Source organism: Eublepharis macularius, chromosome 9, assembly GCF_028583425.1.
Source record: "Eublepharis macularius isolate TG4126 chromosome 9, MPM_Emac_v1.0, whole genome shotgun sequence".
NCBI classification, from domain to species: Eukaryota; Metazoa; Chordata; class Lepidosauria; order Squamata; family Eublepharidae; genus Eublepharis; species Eublepharis macularius.
Genome location: NC_072798.1, coordinates 9,060,282 through 9,079,145, shown reverse-complemented (window position 1 = coordinate 9,079,145; position 18,864 = coordinate 9,060,282). Strand labels below are relative to the sequence as shown.

The 18,864-nt window shown below is 46.1% G+C and overlaps 1 protein-coding gene across 5 annotated transcripts in view; it reads left to right on the top strand.

The window, feature by feature from the left end:
- SFMBT2 (Scm like with four mbt domains 2) overlaps positions 1 to 12,483 on the top strand; it is a 119,613-nt gene extending 107,130 nt beyond the window's left edge. For all 5 annotated transcript variants that reach the window (XM_054989227.1, XM_054989231.1, XM_054989230.1 and 2 more), the window contains 4 exons: positions 1,615 to 1,793; positions 3,949 to 4,197; positions 8,313 to 8,441; positions 9,598 to 12,483. In XM_054989227.1, coding sequence (XP_054845202.1) covers positions 1,615 to 1,793; positions 3,949 to 4,197; positions 8,313 to 8,441; positions 9,598 to 9,738 — 698 coding nt within the window. In that variant the 3' untranslated portion in view covers positions 9,739 to 12,483. The remainder of the gene's footprint in view (positions 1 to 1,614; positions 1,794 to 3,948; positions 4,198 to 8,312; positions 8,442 to 9,597) is intronic.
- The last annotated feature ends 6,381 nt before the right edge of the window (positions 12,484 to 18,864 follow it).

The following is an 18,864-nucleotide window of genomic DNA, read 5'->3' as shown; positions in this document are numbered from 1 at the left end:
ATGAGCTGACTGGCCGCTTTCTTACACATTGGATAATGTACTTTCAATACACTTTAGCAACCATTTGCAACTGGATTTCCCTGTTTCATTGATAATGCATTATTCAGCATGTGTGAAAGAAGCATAACGCTAAGCAGCTGATGAGCGCTAAACAGCTCTTTAGTGCCAAACAGTTGATCAGAAAAGACAGCAGTCCTCTGTATTGTGCAAGTTCATAGTTTTGGGGGGGGGGGGGTAGTGGCGTTGGCTCTGCAGTAGAACTGCAAGATTTGAGTCTAGCAGCACATTAAAGAGCAACAAGATTTTCAGGGTATAAGCTTATATTCTGAAAATCTTGTGGTTCTTTAAGGCGCTGTTGGAGTTGAATGTTGCTATTATGCCTGTTGAAATCAACACACGGAGGGCATAAATAATATGGCCACATCTCCCATCGATACAAATCACAGGCTCGTGAGCTTGGAATGTATACGTGCAACAAGGCTTTTTTAAAGTGTCTCTGATTATAGGGACAGCATCTTTTCACGTACACTTCCTATATGTGCAGGCTTTGTGGGATTGGGTATAGCTGCTGCTTCTACTCTATCTACATCATTTTTCAGTATATATAATACTAGCTTGATACCTGTGCTTCGCTATGGTATTTAACTACTTTAAATCCAGTTATAATACTTATGGGTATGTAACTTTTGTGGGGGGGGTGAGTTGGTTTTATAGTATAATAGCATAGTACCCAAGCTTCACAAAGGTTTTTGGATAAAGCAAAGCGTGTTGAGGGGATGAGGTGTGGAATGTTGTGAGCCCCAATCAGGCCGCATATGCAAATGACCTTGAAAGGCTACCCCAATCAGGGAAGAGTGGCCAAGCTGGCAGTGGGCAGGGGGGAGCAGGTAGCAGCCTGCCAGCCACACAGGGAAGCTATATCTCTTTGGGAAAACACATTTTACCCCTTTTGACCCCTTTAGGAGGTGGATTTCTTAAAATCCCCTCTTAGTGGGTGTTTACATCATGAAAGGAATGTCCTCCCCAAATTTCATGTTTCTGGGGCCAGAGTGTTGGACTGAGCGTTAATGAGTCAGTCAGGACACCTGTCTTTATATATACAGATTGTCTGTAGAGGGCTATTTTCTCCTCTAGTCAGCTGTTCAGTGCTATAGAGATGATTAACTATAGAGCCGTGCCCTCACCTGAGCCTAGATGCGTAGCAAACCCAAGGAATTCCCACCCCAGGGAGATCGGTCCGTTCCCCTCTGTCGTTATCTGTTTCACCTGCTGTTCCCTCGCCTGATCCTCCTTCCTGTGTATTTAAATGTGTATGTGTTTAATTGTTGTTTTTATTGTTTTTATACTGTGTATCACAAAAACACGTTTTAATGTTTTTGATCGTTCTTCACCTCGGAGACCCTAAGCTGTGTAGAGAGGCAACACAGAAGTGTTTAAAATAAATAAATAAACAGCACCTGATCTTTGCTTAGCCTTAGTCAGCTTTTTAGGAGCGCTTTCAAGGATGTACTTTTTAACAAAAATGTGGTCAAGCTGCTGTTGCATAGATTAGCCCCGCAGGCCTTTGAATGGTTTGATATGATCTTGGGTTCTCCTGCTCTCGTTTTACTCCAGCTTATTACTACGGGAAGAGAAGGAAAGTCATTAAGCCTCCAGTTGGTGAGACCCGCAGCTGCAACTTGGAGAGAAAACACGGCAAGCCAGCGAGGCGTAGGAAGAGGCGAAAAGCCATCTTAGCACAAAAGAAAAGGCAGCTGTCACCAACCGATCTGAACACAGCCGGATCTGCAGAGGTGAAGTCGGATTTTAATCTCCCTTGTCAAACCTTCTAGGACATGATTATTCTTTTGTAAACCTGCAGTGGTTGGGAGGTCTGTCTTGTGTGTTACAATCTCAGTGTCTATAGTGAGTTGTTACTAACTGGGCCATGAAGGAATCTTCTCATCACCCGAAAGCTCCAGTGATGAAATCTTTCACTCGGTCTTTGCTAAAGTGCTGCATAGTGGCTAGAGCAGGGGTGGCCAAACTTGCTTAATTTAAGAGCCACATGGAATAAACATCAGATGTTTGAGAGCCACAAGACATGATGCATTGAAGTGACGTAAGATGAAGAGGTGGGTTTGGGGGAGTGTCCTGAAAGTGACATCACAGGAAGGGGTGGGGTTTTGCTGCAGTATGCTGGAAGTGACATCAGAAGGGGTGGAGCTTGGGAAGAACCATCACCTGACCTTTGACTTGGAAGTGACATCACAAAAGTGATGTCACATGCTTGCTAGGCTTCATCCCCAAAGTCCCCAGGTATTTTCTGAGTCAGGCCCGGCAACCCAAATATTTTTATTGGAAAGAAAGAAGGAAGGAAAAAAGGAAAATGGAGGGAAAGACACGGGAGGGAGGGAAATAAGCTGAACTAAAATAAAATGTATGGCCACGGTCAGATACCTCTGGGAGCCACACAATATGTCTAGAAGAGCCACATGTGGCTCCCAAGCCACAGTTTGGCCACCCCTGGACTAGAGTGTCAGAATATGATGTGGGAGACTACAAGTTGGAATACCCACTCTGCCATGGAGGCTCACTGGGTGACCTTGGACCAGTCACATCCACTCAATCTAACCCACCCCAAAGGGTTGTTGTGAGGATAAAAGGAAAGAGGAGGAGAATGTAAGCCATTTTGGGGTCCTCCCGTTGGGGAGAAACGCAGGGCAGAAATGAAGTTAAATGAATAAATAGTTGAAGCAGATCCATGAATGCAGCAGAACGAAGTGGCAGAATCGATTAGTGCTGGGGGACACTTTTTAAACGGGGGGAGGGGTTCCAGTTGCCAGATTCTGGAGGTTTATTTTAAAACTATTTTACTGTCTAGGTTGAAACATCCAGAAAACCAAAACTCTCTACAGATGTTACAAGGTGGGGGTTGCTATAGCATAGTGGTTAGGTGGTTGGGCTGTGTATCAGCATTCTGCTGGTTCGAATCCCACTACTGCCATGAGCTCAGCAGGTGGCCTTGGGTAAGCCACTCCTCTCAGCTCCAGCTCCCCAGCTATATTGTGGGGTTCTGTCAACTTCACCTCCCTTTCGGGGAGGAGAAGATGAAATTAACAAACCCTCTGAGGAGTGATCGCCACCCTCTCTGTGTAGAGAGGTGAGCCTTTGGCTCTGTCTTTTTAAACTGTACTTCTCGGCTGACATTGCATCTCCCTACACTTGAGTATCCCTGTGTAAGACGTCTCATGTAGAGAGACTCTTAATTCTCATATGAAGTGAGCTGCGTTTTCACGCAGCATCCTTTTGAAGAAAGTCTCAGTCCTGTTTAAGCAGCTTCTTTATAGAGAACTTTTTCTCCTCCCTCTTGCATTGTACTAGAACTCAGGAGGTGCTCAGTGAAGTTACTGGGGAAATCGGTTCAGGACAAACAAAGGGAATACTTATTTTCTCAACAAGTCCTTAAACTGTGGAACTCATTGCCAGTGGAAGGAATGCTGGGTGTGAGCTGAGATGGCTTTAAAAAGGGATTAGACAGATTGATGGAGAAATCCATCCATGGTTATTAGCCATGGAGTTGGATCCAGACTAGCTGTGCAGTTTTCACCTATTTCCCCCTTCCACTGCAGCCCCGTTGTCATTCTTTGGGGTCCCCTCCCCCCAGGAGCAGCATTTCATGGAGATCAGTGAGATGCAGTGGAAGGGGGAAGGCAGGAAATTTCCATTCTGCCACTGAATAATGTCATCTGGGTCCAAGCCATGGTGAATCAAGGGAACCTCCATGTTCAGAGGCAGTCAACCTTTGAATCCCGGTACTAGGAGGCAGCATTAGAGGAAGGCCTTGGCCGCCAGGTGAGACGGCTGTGGTGGATGGAATGGACAACTGGTCAGATCCAACCGGCTCCTCTTAAGTTCTTAATGCAGTAAGTTAATTGTGGTTTGCCTTTGTGGTGGGCATCATTGCAGGAGAGTGATGAAGAAATGCCAGAGGCCCTGGAAGATGAGACGTGGAGTGAAGAGACCGGCCCAGAGCTTCATGATGATCAGACAGACTACTCGTCTGCAGAGGTGCCTCTGGCCAGGCCCAGGAGTGCTATGAAGCTGCGAAGCAGTACAGAATCCGAGCGATCTGCTCAAACCGAGCGAGGGAGGAGGGCTCGGAAAGCTCTCTCTTTCTTGTGTGCCAAGGGGCCGAAGAGGGCTCGGATCAAGCAAGTAAGGGTCTGTGTGGTCACCTGTCCTTTTTCATGTCATTACGATTCTTGGATGCTCCTCTGAAAACGGTCTCGGCTGTGAGCCAAGAAGATCGGATTCTGCAGAAAAAGCCAAATTCTGCGAGCTGAATGATTTCTTAGCCATGTGCATGAGCAAGAATCTCTCTACTTGTATGTGTTTTGTTATGCCTCTGGTTGTCGCAAGGAGATGTTTAAAGGGTAAAGCCAGGCAAAACTCTGAAGCTCCATCCCTTAAATATGGGGTGTCCTACATCTCATCTCCACCTAAGTAGAAAAGACTGCTGATTTTTTCCTTGAATTACCCAGAACATTAATCTATGCTGAGAGCCACGTGAGCACCAGGAACTGATTGAATCCTGATGCTTGCTTTTCCAGCTTCTCAGGAAGAGAAGAGTCTTTCTTAATGCTTGTTACTTGCAACCTCCATTCAATGAGAAAATTGAAGGTAGCTTAAATTGCTGTTAAGTAGCAGTGAAGTATTACTTATTTGCAGGGAATAATCTGAAGAGCAAAGGAGAACCAGTGAAGTGTAGTTAGTGGTTAGAGTTTCAGGTTAGGCTCGAGGAGGTCCAGGTTCAAATCCCCGCTCTGCCATGAATGCTTGGACCTGTCACATCCTCTCAGACTAACTCACCACACAGGGTTGTGAGTAGAGATGAGCATGAAACGGGAAAAACAAACCCTGAGTTTTGTAGTTCGTTGCGTTCCACGAACCACAAACCACGAACTGTCACAAAATTGTCCCATTTCGTGAAATGATTTGTTAGGTTCATGATTCGTCAGATCCTGGGGCCCTACAGTGGCTGCCTTCATACCCAGAGATGCCAAACTTGCAGGGAGACTTCAAAGGCACCCTAGCCCAATAACCTCCCCAGCAAGGACAAGAGCAGAAAATAAGAAAGTTTTTTCAGTCTCTCTTGAAGTAGCAGCAAATCCAGCCAAAAGCTCCCAAATCCACTCTCTCTCACTACAAATCCCAGCAACAGCTCCTCCCTCTCCCTCTGTATACTGAAACTGAAAGCATGAGGCAGAGAGCTGTGCCTTATATAAGAAACGCTCACACAGAGCAGAAAGGAGTTCTCTAGTTGGCAGACAGACCTGCCTAACAGGGTTTGGAGGGATGAGATTGGTATTCCCATGGCTACAGAAGGCCCATCTCCTCCCTGCTCATTGCTCTTATAGAACAGAATGGGAACTCTCAGGTTGTCAGGGAGAGCTGCCTGTCAAGGTTATGTGAGCTATGATTAGGGTTTCCATGGCAACAAAAGGTCTACACACATTCCGGTCCTATGTTGTCTAGGGAATCGTTGGATTGGCGGCAGCCTGTCTGGCATCATGAAGCATTCACAAATCAAATGAATTGGCCCCCAAAATCGTGGATTTTGTGAAAAACGCAGCCCCACAAAACACGTTTTCACGATACATGGATCGGCCCAATTCATCACAAAATTTGATTCATATTTCAATTCATGCCCATGTCTAGCTAGTTATGAGGATAAAATAGAGGAGAATGTGGTAAGCCACTTTGGTTCCCCTTGAGGAAAAAGGAGGGGTATAAATGAAGTACATAAATAAGTAGTTCCCTTTAACACACTGGTGTTGAGATCTTAATAACTGTGGTGGGAGGCAGGAAAATCTGTTAAGAGTTACTCTAGTGTAGTAGTGGTACTTAGAGCAAGACAACTAAGGTTCAAATCCCCACACAGCCAGGAAGCTAGGAGACCTTGGTCTAGTCTGTCTCAGGCAAACTCACTTTGCACGGTTGTTGCAAAAACAAAATGGAGGGGCACAATATATGTATGCCAGCCTGAGCTCAAGAAGGAAAATGAGAGAGATGAATTCCTATGCTAATCTTAACTGAAGCAGTTTTCCAGTCCTCCACAAGTTAAAGTTAATTGGAACATACTGCAAACATCATCTGGCCTAGTTAACTTCAGTCCTGAGGGAAAGTTCAAAAATATTCTTGAAAGGCAGGGCAATGTGGCAGCAGGGGGTGAGTTTAAAGGCTATCTTTGAAGACAGACATAGATAAAGAACTCTTCTTTTTCCAGCTATCAAAAAAATTGAGAAATAGTTCCACAACCGCTTCGGGCATTTTCGGGGGGAGGGGGTAAGAAGTGTGTTTCTCACCATAGGCAGCATCTTGTCAGTACTTGCGGCATTCACATGTCTACACATGGTACAGCACTGCCAATCCAGGTACTGGGAGCAAACATCGGTAATTACCGGTGGCAAAACTTCTGGCAATAATAATTTTACTGAAATGCAAAATCAGTTTCAAATGAGTTTTAGGTGAGACTCTGTACTGTCATCTGCATTTAGGTATAGTCAAGTTTTATTTTTCTTATATTTAAATGCTGAATTTTAATTACATGATCCATTTTTATGGACCATATAATGGACCATTTTTATCTATTTTATAAAATATCCTGTTTACCATATATTCTCCGTTTTATAGATCTTTTACTTTTAAACTACTGCTATTTAGTAATTTGATATTTGTGCCTGATTTTAACTGTATTAAATCATGCTTAAGGCCTATAGCTATGAAAAGCAGAATAAATGAAAAAGTAATTAAGAAGGTAATTATCAGGTAGTGTTAGAAAAAGGTAAAAGAAACATGAAAAACCAGTGTGACCAGAGACTGTACCAGGATTGGTGAAAAAAAATCCTGGGAAAAGCCATATATTATGGATAGTAGCATCTCTACTGATTCCGATCTCTGAAAGGCTGGATACAGTCAAAAATTAATCACGAGGAACTTCCTAAGTATCGATGGTTGTTGTGGATTTTCCGGGTTGTATCGCCGTGGTCTTGGCATTGTAGTTCCTGACGTTTCGCCAGCAGCGAAACGTCAGGAACTACAATGCCAAGACCATGGCGATACAACCCAGAAAATCCACAACAACCATCGTTTTCTGGCCGTGAAAGCCTTCGACAATATATTCCTAAGTATCCTTGCAGTTCAATGAAGAAAGAATACACTTCCTAGAGACTAGAGAGAATGTGGTTTTTAACAGAAGACTGTACGCATTACTGTCCTTAGATGGCTTTAGCTGTGAAGAGAGATTCTTTCTTAGGAGTCAAGGCTGGATGCTAAAAGCCACTGTGGTGTAGTGCTTAAAAGGGTCTGAGTTAGGGGCCAAACTAGACGAGACGGCATCTCGGGGCCTCCGTGAAGAAGCCACTGCCATTTCAAAATAAGTTAAAAATGCTGCGGCAGGCCTGATCACAATTGGATCCACAATGCAGTGCTCATGTTCCCCCTACCCACCGTTTCAAGTGCAGAAACAGCTGGGGGGGTGCAGCCATTTCAGCACTTGAACAAGAGCACTGTGCTGTGGGCCTAATCAGAATCAGGCCCTTGTCGCACTTTGTAGTTACTTTAAAATGACAGTGGCTTTCTCGTGGCTGGTAGGAGGACCTCCAACTTTTTAGTTTGGACCTCCAACTGGGGAGCCTCGGGTGCACTTCCCTGCTCAACTATGAGATGTATTGGGTGTCCTCAGGGTTCATTTCGAGGGGGAATGCATAGGAACGCAGTTCTGGCAGTTCCCCAAAGAGGTCACATGTCAGGTGGCCCCGACCACCTGACTTGGCCATTTTGGGCCCGTTTTGTCCTGGATTGGGGCCAAAACAGCATGGATCGGACCTCTGACGGATGGTGGATCACTCTCCCACTCAGCAGCAGCCCGATCCTGACCAATTTGGCCCCTTTTCAGCCATTTTCAGCCCCTTTGTGCCATTTTGGGCCCAATCTTGGCCCTGAATGGCCAGGATAGGTGATGCCAGGGGGCGTGGCATATGCAAATTAGTCATGCTAATGACACATTTCCAGTGATGTCAAGGGGTGTGGGATATGCTGATGAGTTATGCTAATGAGTTCCTCCAGCTCTTTTTCTACGAGATGACCCCTGGGTGTCCTTATGCTCGTCCTCCTCTCTCGCTCTCTCTGTTTAGCCTACACAGCAGGGTTGTTGTGAGAATAAAAAGGGAAAGGGAGAATCAAGTATGCTGCCCTGCGTTCCTTGTGGGAAAAGATGAGATTTAGAAAAGCTATCAATAAATTTAAAAACTCCATTTTTGCCCTCCTAGGAAATAAAGCAAGAACCTGAGGAGAAACTCATTTTGGATAGCAACCCACTGGAGTGGACTGTTACGGATGTTGTGAGGTTCATCAGGCTGACAGATTGTGCTCCTCTTGCCAAAATATTTCAGGAACAGGTAGGCCAGTTTATTTTCATGCCTTTTCTGTGTCAGACCTGGTGCAACGTAGTATCTAAGACAACGAAGGGGGAATCCTGATTCAAATCCCACTGCTGCCACAAACACTCTAGGTGGCCTTCAACAAACAACATTTCCCCATCTGCTACATGGAGGACAATAGTAAAGCCTCCCTTACAGAGCTCTTGTAAAAATTTCAAGAAGAGAGACAGTGTTCTATACTGGTTAGAACACTGGGAGACCTAGGTTCAATTCCCTGTTTGTTGACCTTGGGGCAGTCATTCTCCTTCAGCTTAACCTACCTCACAGGGTTGATGTGAGGATCAAGCAGAGATGCGGAGAACCTTGCATGCTGTCCTCCTGAGCTCTGTGGAGAAGGGCAGGAAGGAAATGCATAAAACAAAATAAATAAGAGAATGTGTGCAAAATGCTTTAAACACTGAACATGATACAGAAATGCAAGTTTTACTCTGATACCTTCACAACTAGAACAAAAACAAATTCCCTCCCAAGTTTTCCCCAGTGTGCTTCTGTGCTGATTTTGAGTATCTGGTGCTCTTCATTGGTATTTGACATCCTGTCTCAGGGGTCCCCAACATGGTGCCCGAGGGCGCCATGGAGCCTGCTGATACCTTTTGTCTTGCACGGCTTCTCATTGGCCATTTGAGATTCGATTGGCCATGCAGGGTTGTAAAAATGTTGCTTTGGCAGCAGCTGCCACCACAGCTCATGGATCTTCATTGTACAGCTGGCTCCACCTCCTGCAGCAGCCATTTTGTGTCTGCGCCCACCACACTGTCAGAATTCTAAAGGTGCCTGCAGCCTCAAAATTGCCAGGGATCGCTGTCCTATCTGAAAACTTCATAGCAGATTAAATATTCTAAAGGCACCTCTCTCTTGGTGAATTACCCCCTGCCCCACACACGCGTGCGCGTGCGCGCACACACACACAGTGAGGACTCACAAAGGCCATAATGAAACCCCCTATCCCATCGCTTATTTCCCCTGAGTCCTATACTCCATTTGAAAAAATAAAATCTTGAACAAATAACCTCTTCTGACAGAGAAAGCGCCATTTTGCCCCTTCCACCACCGGCAGCCATTCTTGGCTCCTGCAAATCTCTAAGATATTCTGCTCTGTCTCTTTCTTCTGCAGGATATTGATGGCCAAGCTCTGCTCCTGTTGACGCTTCCGACAGTCCAGGAATGCATGGAGCTGAAGCTCGGCCCAGCCATCAAACTGTGCCACCAGATCGAACGGATCAAGCTGGCTTTCTATGCCCAGTACGCCAACTGATGCCTCTGCTGCCTGCTCTTCCGCCTCCTTTCTGGCACCTGAGATCCCCAGTGTTCAGCAGCACAGAGAGAAAGACTTGGCAAGAACTAACTTTCAAGGAAAATAATAAAGTGAGCCCGAACAAGCATTTGAGCCATTGTCGAGGAGGCCTCAGAGTGACTGTCTTGCCATTCTTCATAATGCAGTAAACCTTTGGGACCCATAGGAGAAGCCAAAAATTATTCCAGAAGCCCTCTTTTGCTCTCTCCAGCTCTGGAGCAGCCAAGGTGGTGAGAGAAAGATCGACACCCATGGCAGATCTGCACTTTACAGTTCTGTTTGTTTTCTGTCACTTTCACTGTCATGGCTTCCCCAAAGAACTGTGGGAAACGTAGTTTAGCATATTGCTGAGAATTCTTCTGGAGATTCTCCCCCCCCACACACACACACACACTCTCACACATTACAGGTCTCACAGTTCCCTGGGGCATAGGAACAGATTTGCTATCGTCCAGCTGGATCCTTGAATTCGCCTAGAATTATAACTGATCTCCAGACTACAGAAATGGTGGAGGAAATGGTATTTTGGTAGGTAGAATATATGGAATTGCATCCTCATTAAGCTCCCACTCCAAACTCCGCCCTCTCCAGGCTCCTCCCCCAGGTCGCCAGGAATTTTTCAAGCTGAGGTTGGCAACCATACATAGGAATGATTGTTAAACTTGTTTTTTTGTAAGAATTGAAGAGGGCAGGGGGAGCACCTAAGGTTTTCTGATGGAGATATTCGCTGACAACTACAGTTCCTGGGATTCTTTGAGGAGACACATGAGAGTTAAAATGCTTTAGACCAGCCCTCTCTTCAAAAAGAACCTGTTAATTGGATCTAGGGTTTCCAGCACTTCCTTGGAAAGTGCTGAGAGATTTTAAGGGTGGTGCCTGGGAAACAATGGAGTTTGGAGAGGATGAGATGTCTCTTCTGAGTAATGCTTTAAGAATTTCCCCCTATTTTCTATGATAGTGACCATAGACACATGGGGAAATTCCTAGAGTGTCTTTATGGAGGCCGTTCCCCCCCCCCACTCCTCAGTTTCTCAAGGACAGGGGATTGGGGTTAAGGTCAGGGGTTTACCCGTCACAGGAGGAAAAATGGCAAGCCTAGCAGGAGCAGTGTTTGACAGGTGAGTTCTTCATATCCATGCCTGAATTACCCCTTCCTCTTCCTGCCCAGGTACAGCTTTGTATGTGATCAATTTTCCTAGAGGCATATCATTTCTGTGTAAGTACAGCTGTGGGGATAACAAAATGCATGCGTGTGTTGCTTATGGAATTCACCTGCTTTTTCATACACAGAAGTGACATCCATGTGCGAACCCCTTGGGGGGCAACAGAGAAGGGAAATAAACATGTTTACAACATGGAACCAGCTCCTGCAATCCAAGATTTACAGCGAAATCCTAAGCAGAGTTAGTCCAGTCTAAGCCCATTGATTTCATTGGGCTTAGATTGGAGACACTCTGCTTAGGATTTCACTGATTCCTTTTCCAACTCTGTAGGCTGTGATGGGGTTCTTCATGGATTAATTTTTTTGCCCCCTAGGAATTTTTCCAGTACATAATATGTGCATTATTTGCAAATTATTGAGTATAATTTATAATGGTTTAGCCAAGGAAGAAATATACAAGTTTGTGATCCCAGCAAGATCCCAGAGTGGATGTAATTTGCCCTCTTCTTTCTGCTCAGTTCAGAATTCCTCGATAGCTGCACCACCACCCTCCCAAGGCAATGCTCTGTAAACCTCCTCCCCGTTTCCATTCAGCTCCAACCCACACGACCTTTGCTTCACCATCCATAACTGAAAAGCACATCCTTCTCTCACTCCCACCACTCTTGAGAACACGGTTGCCTCGAGAGAACCGAGTGTGTGCCGTACAACTCGGGCAGCGACTTCTTTTTGAAAATTCTGCCTATCAGATGCAGGGGGTAGGACGAAGGAGGAGGAGAGAGAAAGGATTTTTTAAAAAAATTAACCCCCTCTTCCTCCAAGCCCTCAAGGTACGTGTTCCCCCTTCCCCTTTTTATCTTCACATGGGAGGTTTGGTTGAGAGAGAATGATTGTCCAGTATCTCCGAGCGAGCTTCCACACCCGAGTGAAAATTCAAACCTGGGACTTTCAGTTCCCAGCTTAACATTCTAATCACTACCTTAACTAGATCTCAGGAAACCAACCTCCCTCAGGTTTTTTACTTACACCATCAGCTTCTGGACTAGGCTGAGGAAAGCTAATTACACAACTGAGACCTATTTGCATCTACAGCCCATCCATTGAAGTATATGAGCAGAAAAGTCCCTACGGAATTAGGGTGGCAATGGATAATTCTGCCACCCTTTTCTTGATTGTTAATAGCTACAGCTGGAAGGGACAGCCTTAGGTGTGTGGTATGATCAACTCCCTATAACTCTTTGGCTTTTATCAAGAAACGAACCCGCTTACAATCGAAAAGTATTTTGAAAGCAAATCTAGAGACAAAATATTGTGAAAATTATACGTTTTACAGGACATGAGGATATACTGTTAATTCTTCTGTACAAGATGGTATTTGGTATGTGTGCATATATATAGTATGTATGTATGTATATGATTTTGTGTAAATAATGGACAAAAAATCTATATTTAGAGTTATATTTTAATTTTTATGCAAAAAGAAACAACCCTCTTTTTACTTGAAGAATTGTAAGCCAGGTTGTTAATAAAGTCGTACGAACGCTTCTCTTTCTGTCTAAATGCATTTCGGGCATACATCCTTTTAACAAGACATTAGACAATTTCATTGGGAATTATTAACCATATGAACCAAACACAACCTTCAATATTCAGAACCCTCTGAGATATTGGCAGTCTTCCAGGAGTAGAGATGGGCATGAACCAGAAAAAAACCAAACCATGTGGTTCATCAAATTTCATGAACCTGTCCCCGGTTCACTAACCAGTTCATTTGGTTCATGAAATCATCACTTCCGGGTCAGCAGAGGGTCACTTCCAGGCCAGCAGAAGGTCACTTCTGGGTCAGCAGAAGGTCTGCAGGAAGTCCATCCCTTGTTGCCTAGGAAACTGATTGAACGGCACCAGGCTGTTTGTAGTGACAAACCAAAAAATGAACCAGCCTAAAGTTCGTGGCGGTTTGTCAGAAATGGGATCTGACGAACCGCTGGTTTGCCAACCACAAACTGGCCTGGTTCGTCATGAATTTTGGTTCGTGCCCATCTCTGTCCAGGAGTGGCTGGCCAAATGTTGGGAATACATTAGTTTGTTCCTGCATTGGGCTGGGGGTGGACTAGATAGTCAATAAGGCCCTTCCAACTCTATGATTGGTTGCCAGTGACCATCAGAATAGCTGTCATTCATGTTCTGCTTCCGAAAATGTGGAATAACCCGATAGAAATCCAGACCTCTGGTCCTACTAAGGTCAATACTGGGTTTGTTCTGATGTGCAGCAGCTCTCCCGGGTCTCGGGTGAAGGCTTTCACATCAACTACTGCTTGGTCTTTTTACTTGGAGTTGTTGGGAATTGAACCTGGGATCCTTCTGCAAGTGATGCTCATTGGGAAGGCAGAGAACTTGAAAGACATTTTAATGCCCACTTCTGGAGTTCATCAGACCCTTGCAGGCTCAGTTAAGAGCCTAGGGGTTATACTGAGTCTAGCGCTACTACTAGAAAAGCAAGTTAAGGCAGCCACAAAAAATGCTTTTTGCAATTTCATTCTAGCCTGGAAGACGGCTTCCTACCTCGACATGGCCTATCTGGCCACCTGGATCCATGTTATAGAAACATCAAGACTTGACTATTGTAATACACCATATATAGGTCTCCCGTCTAAGTTAACTAGAAGACTCCAGTTGGTGCAAAACACTGCGGCTTGACTGTTATCAGGAGCAAGCAGGAGCATGAACATCACGCCCATCCTGCAGTCACTCCATTGGCTACCTGGATTCAGCAAGGCTCTTCTCATATTCCACCAGGCACAAATCCACCTGGAAGGTCTCCAAAGCCAGCTCCATTGAAATGAGTGGGAACCACTCCCCAGCGCCACCATCTTAAATGGAGCTTGTGCTTCTTGAAACAAAAGCGAGAGGTGTTTTTTTTTTCATGAGCAACAGAGGTTAATAGTCATACCTCAGTTGATCCAACAGGTATAGGATACTTCACTTTAGGGTTGCCAACCTCCAGGTGATGGCTGGAAATCTCCAAAAATTATAACTGCTCTCCAGGCTACATAAATCAGTTTCCTTGGAGAAAATAGCTGCTTTAGTGGGTGATCTTTATGGCACTATACCCTGCTGAGGTCCCTCTCCCAGCCCTGCCCTCCCCTGGCTCCACCCTCAAAATCTCCAGGCATTTTACAACCCAGAGCTAACTGCCCTACTCCACCGGCTTGCAAACTCAATATACTAACAAATTGACTTTTAGCTGGAATTATTTTGCGTACTTTTATTCTGCTGTTGCTAGTCATGGGGCATGAGTATAAAGCTGTGAGGCTTTGACAGTCTTCCTGGGCCCCTCCCTTGCTTCTGAAACAGCACGAGGCATTGCACACATGACATCAAGTCTACTCCCATGCATTCATAAGGACCAGAATCCTTTTTTGGAAAAAAATTAAAAACACAAAAGCTGACATGACCAGGATACTGATTTTTTTGTACTTGTCACAGAGAACTTGAGGCCATAGAGCCAATCTAGATATTACTTTGTTCATGTTCCCACAACTACACAGCTACTGCAGTGAAGCTTCTTTTATAAAAGTTGACCCTCAAAGGAGCTCATAATGCCACCACTGGGGGGCCTCTGCTCCTGCCTCCCCCCCCAAGCCATTTTCCCATGGGAAACAGCTCTGTGGTGGAGTTACTTGCTCATTTTTGCTGCTCTACAGAGTATTTGTGCACGTGAAGCTGTAAAAATGGGGAAATAACTTCCCCACCCCCCATGTTTGGTGTAGTGGTCAAGAGTGCAGGACTCTAATCTGGAGAACCGGGTTTGATTCCCCACTCCTCCACTTGTAGCCAACAGGGTGACCTTGGGTCAGTCACAGCTTCTCAGGGCTCTGTCAGCCCCACCCACCTCACAAGGTGATTATTGTTGTGGGGATAACAATAACATACTTTGTAAACCACTCTGAGTAGGTGTTAAGTTGTCCTGAAAGGCTGTATATAAATTGAATGTTGTTGTTATATGCTGTTTTCCTGTGAGAAAATGGCTTGGAGGGAGGCAGGAACAGAGCCCCCCCCCCTTCTTAAGCCATTCCCTGCAGCTATTGTGTAGCTGTGGGGAGCACAACTTAGTTCTGTGGAGAATTCATGAAAAAAGTAACATCTAGCTTGCCTCATAGTCTTTGCCCCGGGGTATAGGAAATAATAACACAGGAAGGAACAGCTAAAAGGAGGGTAGAAAGCCAACAGAACGGGCCAAAGATGAGAGATCTGCTAGGAATAGTAATCCAAACCGGCAGGCTGGTTTGGACTGACCTGTAGCCTACATTCACTGAGGGCCTCGCTACAAGTGACATCTTCCACGCGAAGGGCACTTGATCATTTTCGCAAGTCTTTCTGGGTACTGAAGTCCCTCTCCCACACCCCTTTTCCTTCTGTTCCTCCCCGTCTCCGTTAGCACGGCTGCCTGAAGAGACGGAGAAAGCCTACGAGAGCAGCTTTTGCAAATCATCTTGCTGGGGGGTGGGGAATGCTCTAGAGAAAGCTGACATGTGAAGTCCTCCCCTCTCTGTTAGAACTGTTAGGATCGCTGCCTTAAAAGTCAGAGAAAGCCTGCGTTTGCAAATCGTTTCTCTAGTCGCAAGCCTGCTCTCAATGATCTTTGGGGGCGGGCAGCTGCAACTTTCTAAGCTTTCTCTAGAGTATTTCCCCCCCTCCCCGAGCAAGACGATTAGCAAAGTTGCAGCGGGCAGCTCGGGGAGGGGGGGAATACTCTAGAGAAAGCTTAGAAAGTTGCAGCTGCCCGCCCCCAAAGATCATTGAGAGCAGGCTTGCGACTAGAGAAACGATTTGCAAACGCAGGCTTTCTCTGACTTTTAAGGCAGCGATCCTAACAGTTCTAACAGAGAGGGGAGGACTTCACATGTCAGCTTTCTCTAGAGCATTCCCCACCCCCCAGCAAGACGATTTGCAAAAGCTGCTCTCGTAGGCTTTCTCCGTCTCTTCAGGCAGCCATGCTAACGGAGAGAGGGAGGAACAGAAGGAAAAGGGGTGTGGGAGAGGGACTTCAGTACCCAGAAAGACTTGCGAAAATGATCAAGTGCCCTTCGCGTGGAAGATGTCACTTGTAGCGAGGCTCTATGTAGTCCTGTCTGCAGCGCCCCACTGGAAACTGTGAATGTGTGGGGCAGCCTGTGCATGAACATGTCCCAATGTGGGATGGGGCAAAGGTCACAAAGATGAACATTGCATTCAACACCACATTATTTTGCATAGGTAGGCCTAATCTAAAACGATAACAGAAAGGGCTCAAATCCTGAAAAGCCCTTTTCTTTAAATACTGTATCATATTGCTCTTCTCCAAAACAATGCAAACCAACTCATTCATGTGACCTTTTGAGGGAATGCCAAGTGTAAGGGTTATATTTGAAAAGCGATCACTGTTCAATACACGTGTAACTTTTATCGACGCTAATGACTTTCCGTCTGCATGAGCCATTAGGGGGATATACCTTCTTTTGGCAGTGCGGCAACCTGCGATTCTGTCAGAAAACATGTCTAATAGGTTGAGATGTCAGGTAGTTACAGCTCTGGCAGTCAAATGGTGTAATTACCGAAAAGTCTCGTTAATGACAAATAAACGGGCGCACAGCTGTTCACTTTCTTGTGCCATATGCTTCTTGTCTGGGAACAAGTCCACCAATCACAAGCACAAGCTGCTCATACACAAGCCACACCAAAATGTACGACAGTTCCCCTTCATTTCACTGCTCACAAAAAGGCCACTGCATGGCGCGCTCTTGAGATCTTTTTTTAAAAATTTTATTTCATTTTAAACCCAATGGGAACCCAAAGCAGTTTACATCAACCTTCTCACCTCCATTTTATCCTCATAAGAACTCTGTGAGGTAGGTGAGGCTAAAAGCCCGACCACACGATACAAATTACACGCGAATGACACGAAAACTTACTTACACGTGTTCCAACGTTGTTTTCAACTACATGCGCCAGGACTGCAGGACCTCCATCGAACCCATGTTTGCGGTGGCACAGGTTTTCTCCGCGTACCTCCAAGATATCCCTTCTTGCATCTCCACTTTGGACAGATAGGAAGCAGAAGATATAGGAAATAAGGACGCTTTGCATTGCCGACTTACTGATTGTGACCACGTACATGCGCCATCGTGGCTAAACTGGAGCAGAAAATTTTGAATGCGTGCCTGGACCAGGACACGTTGTTACCAGAACTGCTCTTTATTATAATGGGGAATTAGCTATAGCAGTCTGTAACTTAAAATTAAGCGCGGATCATAACCTATGTATACGGAGGCCCCGATCCCAGACACTCTAGTGAAAAAGAGGCAGACTACAAATGGGTTCCAAACACGTGTATTTAGTGTGGCGTAAGCCTAACTTGCACAATCATACAAGAAACACACAAGATCTAGGAAATACAGAGTATGAAATACAGAGACGTTCACATTAGCTGGTTCCCAACGATGATAGGGGAAATACTCACTTATCCTGGAGCGAAGCAGAGACACAGCAGCGAGGGTGGCCCAATGCCAGCACTGGGACCACAGACGGACAGCAAGGAGGTCTGGATAGGGAATGGCCTGAGCACCGAGTGGTCTGGGAGACCAGCTTAAATACCCCAAAACGTACCCTGGGGCAGGTGCTGTACTTGGTGGTTCTCACAGATTAAAACAAAGGGTCTAATGGGTTACTGAATGGCTTGGATGGGCCACTTTGGTAATCTGATTGTGATAAGTGACACCTCAGGAAGAGGGGACAAAAGAGGGAGGGGGAAATCCAAGTGGGCTGAAAGGATGTTCCAGCGGACAGGGCTTGTCCTGATGTCATCGGCTCTGGAATGCGGAGGTTTCTTTGAGATGCATTCTCTAAGTGCTTGGGATGGTCGGCACTTAGTTCCTTCTCCGGGGCGGCTCCTAAGATATGCAGAGCGGGGCGAGGTACTCTTGCTGCGGACGTGGTGTGTCCGCTTCGCCGAAATGGCTTCCCAAAGCAGTCTCTTCCTCTGGGTCTTCTGGGTGCCTGAGAACATGGATGCCGGCTGGGCATAGCTGGGGCTGGTTAGCAGGCTGCCCAGTAGCGAGGGCAAGCTCGGCGACCGGCTCGCGGGAGGCTCCAGGCGGGAACTGACCAAGGAGCGCCTAGCCAGGCTCGCTGGAGGTTTCCCCGGCAGGCGCCCGGCTGCTAGCAGCGGCTTGGGCCCATATGAGGCAGGCTTCCATGGAGGCAGCGGGAACAACACTTTAAAACACAGTCCAAAGCAGGGAACAGGCACGGTCCGTGGCAGATGGCAATGCAGGCACGGGGCACACTTGTAACAGAGTCCAAACACACACTGGGAATTCCAGATACAGGTCAGGGCAGGGCTGCCCAGAAAGAGAGTCCTTTGCGCAGTTATCCAAACATGGAGTCAGTAAACTACACAGTCTATTGCAGCAGCAAGATAATTAGCAAGCAGGCAGGAAACTGACACGTGTATCAGAACACACACGTGCAAAGCAGTCTTTGGTGCAGCAGTAAAACAGCAACGCAGGAAACTTTAACACAGTTCATAGCAGGCTTTAAAGCAGGGGAGGGGGCCTATTTGGCAACAATTCCCCCCCTCGGAGACCCCGTGCCGTCAGGCGCACGGGTCTCCGAACTTGACTTCAAAGGCGAGGTGGTCGGCAATGTCCGGTGGTCGAGCTTCGAGCGGAGAAGGAGTGGGAAGGGAAGGGGGAGGAGGCGTCACTCAAAAATTTAGTTTGGAGAACCACCTAACCGAATAAGTGCAATTTAGATCAGCCAATGGGCTGCATGTCTCTGGGTTCACCCCAGGGGGTGTGCTAAGTGCAATCGTCTGAATAAATAGCAATGAGTAATTCATATGCAGTGGCAAATTCATGGGTATAGGGTTAAAAGCAAAGGCAATT